The sequence below is a fragment of the Sycon ciliatum genome, chromosome 1 (assembly GCF_964019385.1).
Source record: "Sycon ciliatum chromosome 1, ocSycCili1.1, whole genome shotgun sequence".
Classification (NCBI taxonomy): Eukaryota; Metazoa; Porifera; class Calcarea; order Leucosolenida; family Sycettidae; genus Sycon; species Sycon ciliatum.
Window position 1 is genome coordinate 96,335,476 of NC_088643.1, and position 4,327 is coordinate 96,339,802.

Consider the following 4,327-nt stretch of genomic DNA (forward strand, 5'->3'; position numbering starts at 1 on the left):
AAACGTTGTAAAAATAACGGAACTGGTTCGGATGTGATGTGCAGCGCTATGGGAATGGGTGTGTCCACCCGAATTCTTTTCACAGATGAAGCTGCAGGAAGCCTCAGCCCTTCTTCAAACATGTCATACTGTACTGCAGCAAGCAATACCTGCACCAGGCCTATCTACTGTGACCCATGCCATTGTGAATGAGAAGAGGCAGCATTTGACAGTATGAGCGGTGTGATGAACGGGAATGCATAATACAAGCCAGTCGAGCATTGGTACATGTACTTACGGACGCAAGTAACAGTTGGCTGCACACCGCTCCACTGGCCGTTGATTTCACAAGTACGCATGGCCGAGCCCATAAGGACATAGGGAGATGTGCACACAAACGTGGTCGTGTTGCTGAACATCAAGCCGTTCACGGTCATTGAGCCCAGTGCCGGTGGTGACAGGACCTGGCAGTCGGTTTGACCTGCACAAGCACAGAGTGCACAGAGCACAGAGCACAGGCATTCAGTGCATGCATGTTCGGCCTAGGGGTGAAACGAGTGCCAAAATTGAGGACTCGAGTACTCTTTGAAAAAACGAGCGAGTACGAGTATTTTACTGACAACATAAAAACAATGTACTGCACACACTCTCGTAACACTGAACGTATTACACCTGATACACATGTAGTCTTGCATGCAGCCTAGTGCAGGAAATAGTCTGAACTACGTCTTTTGTTGGTAAGTAGGGACAAGTAATAATTTCACACTTGCATGGGTTATCAGTACTGGTCAGAGTAACAGACGTGCTTGATGTACAAGCAAACAGTACACTGTGCATACAAGATACTTTTTAGTGTTTTGCGACACGAGTCCTCACTCCTTTCGAATTTTCGAGCAAGCGCTCGAGTATTCGATATACTCGTTTCATCCCTAAAACGTTTGCGTATGTGTACGTGGCACAGACGTTGGTTTTGAATACATTGTAGTACACGCATTGTGTAAAGGAAATTGATGCGAAGACTGCCTCAACATGGCCATGCAAAGTAATAAAATAAATACAGCAGTGAATAGCGGTAAACAGTAGCTCAGCCTCTACATTTTGCTTGTAATAGAAGTCATTAGCGTCAGAGCAAGAAGAGGGACAAGACGAGTCAAGGGACAATCCGGAGGACGCAATACCATACGACCAACTGTTTGTTTCTACCAGCGTTATTGTACCGTCGACACAGCTCTGACGACGATATACTGGGCGAATGCCGCGGGGCCTCCCAGCGTGTCAGCGGCAGTGGGTGATGGGCAGATAACAAGGTAGCTTGCGGACAACATCGGTGGCATGAAGCCTAGTGACTGCCAAGCGTCTTGGCGCGACGGGCGAGAGGTACTGTGTTATGCCCCAGGGGTGCTGTGGCTGTCGACGTCGGCGGGTCGTGAGGTGCGTTCGCAGGCCTTCATGGCGCTCGGACAACTGCAATACTAGTACACAGACTCTCACTACTAGCTACATAGTACTCTGATTCTGGCACGTTATTTCTGCATTGAATAGTGATTGATTTTCCGCGCCGAATATCCGACGCTGCATGCATGTCCAATGCGCGTCAACAGTACTTCACACTTTCCTTTTCCCGCGTTATCACCTCAGCTATGCCAGTTTTGTATGTGGAAACCCCCTATATAATAGCAGTTTGGTCTATATTTTTAATCATTCAATATCTACCTTCACTGATGAGCTATGTATTGGCGAAACAGTTGTCTGAAGGAGTTTATCAATATCGTCTACGGAAGTGTCCTCGCAATGGTGATGGTTGTGTGCAGGAGGGTCTAGTCGGCTAAAGAGCGCAGTGTGGTGGTGGAGGTGACTCAACATTTTCTTCAATGGCCGAGAGCTCTGTCGCACCCTGTAATAATAATAGAAGTCATGGTACTACTATCAGTGCTGCTGCTGGTGCTTACCTGGAGCTGGTGTGACCTTGCCTGGGCAGTACTGTGCATCAGAGCCATCAGCACAGTCGTACCAAACACAGTCGCAGCGCTGTGATGGCAGGATACAGCCACTGGAACGCAGGCAGGGCAGGTAGCCAGACTGGCACTGCAGTTGAATGGCTGGATACACGTACCCATACACACAACACACAAAGTAGTCAAGAGATGAAGAAAGTGTCTGCTCGGCACATCTTTTGTACAGTCAAGAGATATTAGCATATTTGGAGGAGGTGGTAGCCTAAAACAGGCTCGACAAAAGTTACCGGCTTATGCCAACAACCCAGTATTCTGGTAGAGTAGACGGTTCGATACCGGAACGCCTTGACAGCCAAATTTGTATAGACCCAAACCGATCATCAGCGTTGATTTTTCACTCGAAATATGTTTGTGGAAGGAAACTGGCATGCTGAAGTTTGCTCTGGGGCCAGAGTCAATCGAACTGAGCCACTCCTTTGGGTTGACCCATTGCCTCCAAGTTGCCCAATTTTTCGCTTCAAAAAAAGTTCAAATCAGAGGTGGCTCCAAACCGGATACGTTTTAGAGTGCACGTCAAATTCACTCTGGGTCTGAAATTAGGTAATTGCTATCGCTCCACGACGGCCAGTACAGAGTAACAATAAGCCTTGTGTGTGCTTCCATTAGTTTTGATTGGTATGCGGTGCTTTATTGGCAAGAGGCGAGCCGCTGTTTACCTGCGACAAGAAGTTGATTTTTCGAAAGTCGAAAACTCAAGTCGCAGTGCGAAGCAACACGTCAAAAACTCACCTGCTTGGTATGGCACGTATGGTCATCGCAGAGCCATGAAATTTTGGCTCGGAGTATAACACATCGTAGTCTCACTGTGACATATGTTTTCTAATCAAAATACCAAGAGAGAACGTGAATATTGAGTCCGTTCCGGTTTGCAACCTGTGTCCTATTTGAAACCGTCGCCTCTACCCGATGAAACTCCCTAACCATACACCTACAAGTATAACATATATCCTAAGGACTCAGGCTGAGATGCCCGACTGGTCCTGGGTCTTGTGATACTTGAAGCACGATCATCATTTGTGATGATGAAAAGTGGCAGGTAACACCCAGACCATTACATGCTCTGTAAATAGGAAAGATCAACGCCACCAGAATCTGCCTTCCTACAAGCCTGAAGCTTCTCTACACAAGAGGGATATATTGGCTCTCTTGAAATTCAACTTACGATTACATGAGGCAGCTGCCCCACTCCAGGAACCGTCAATCTGGCAGATGCGCACAATGCTTCCCTGCAGGTTGTATCCGGAATTTCAGCCGAAGACGACGCTGCCTCCAGCAGAATAGTTTGTGCCCTGGGAGTAGCCATTGGTCGGTTTAGCTAGCGGTGTGCACACACCGGCTGTACACGTCACAGGCACGTACACACACATGCACGTACACACACAGGCACACACACACACACACACACACACACACACACACACCTTGACCTTGATACACAAGGATTTTTCATTATTTGCCACGTTTGAGCTGAGCTGCGATCATCGCGCTTTGTTGCAGTGTGCTAAAAAAACAAGAACAAAAAAACGGCGAAAAAAGTGGGGCGGCTGAGGCCGCCCCAGCCACCGCAGCTGTGCCGGCCTTGCATGCCTGGTGTACGGTCTGAAAGATGAAAGATGGAGCTCTTGTATACACGGGCCCGGAAAGTCTGCTTCGCCTGCTCGGCAGCAGCTTCGTAGTGGTGGTCAAGGGTCGAAGACCGACGGATACGGATCAACTCCCCAGTGAACACACCTTTGCCCATACTACAGGGGTGGTTACTACCGACAAGCAGATACAGGAAACGATTGGTGACCTTGAAATGAGGCTTCACCGCCATGTATCCCTTACTACGGAAAACTGTGGTGTCCAGGAAATCAATGCCATCATGTGCCAGTTCATGCGCAAACTCGAGGGCCGAACACTTATTAATCCTGTCTAAAGCGCGCTGAACTTGACCTTCGCAACCATGCAATGAAACAAAAATGTCACTGATAAAGCGTCTATAAACCTGAACCTCTAAACCCTCCCCCTCTAAGATCGGCAAAATGTACCGATTCTCCAAATACAGCATAACAATGTCGGCATAGACCACTGCTGCAGGCGAACCTATGGCAGTCCCTTGGATCTGCGGAAACAAATCGTTATCGTACACGAACCCGTTAGTCTTCCGAATGACTGACATCAAGGAAGTCACTGCTGTTGTTAACCGTGTACGAAAGGCCGGGGGTATCCACCTTGTATACCTGTGTGTGATATACCACGACAATGCCACGTGACCGAGCTCGTTGGGGATGTTGGTGTAAAGGCTGGTCACATCTATACTCAAAAATAAATGATCGTCCCGCACAGGCAAA

General features: G+C 48.2%; 1 protein-coding gene across 1 annotated transcript; it reads right to left on the bottom strand.

Moving 5' to 3' along the window:
• Positions 1-344: 344 nt before the first annotated feature.
• LOC135807184 (uncharacterized) lies at positions 345-3,324 on the bottom strand. The gene is made up of 3 exons (XM_065321201.1): positions 3,157-3,324; positions 1,929-2,078; positions 345-460 (listed from the first exon to the last, which is right to left on the bottom strand). Exons 1-3 carry the CDS (start codon positions 3,295-3,297, stop codon positions 413-415), a joined length of 339 nt encoding a protein of 112 aa, XP_065177273.1. The 5' UTR covers positions 3,298-3,324; the 3' UTR covers positions 345-412.
• Between the last annotated feature and the right edge of the window lie 1,003 nt (positions 3,325-4,327).

Excerpts from the sequence above, each read along its gene's own strand:
- LOC135807184 (XM_065321201.1), bottom strand. The coding sequence starts at position 3,297 with ATGGCTACTCCCAGGGCACAAACTATTCTGCTGGAGGCAGCGTCGTCT. Across the intron at positions 2,079-3,156 it reads GGCAGCTGCCTCATGTAATC|CCATTCAACTGCAGTGCCAG; the intron begins GTAAGTTGAATT and ends ACGTGTATCCAG. Across the intron at positions 461-1,928 it reads CAAGGTCACACCAGCTCCAG|GTCAAACCGACTGCCAGGTC; the intron begins GTAAGCACCAGC and ends GTGCTTGTGCAG.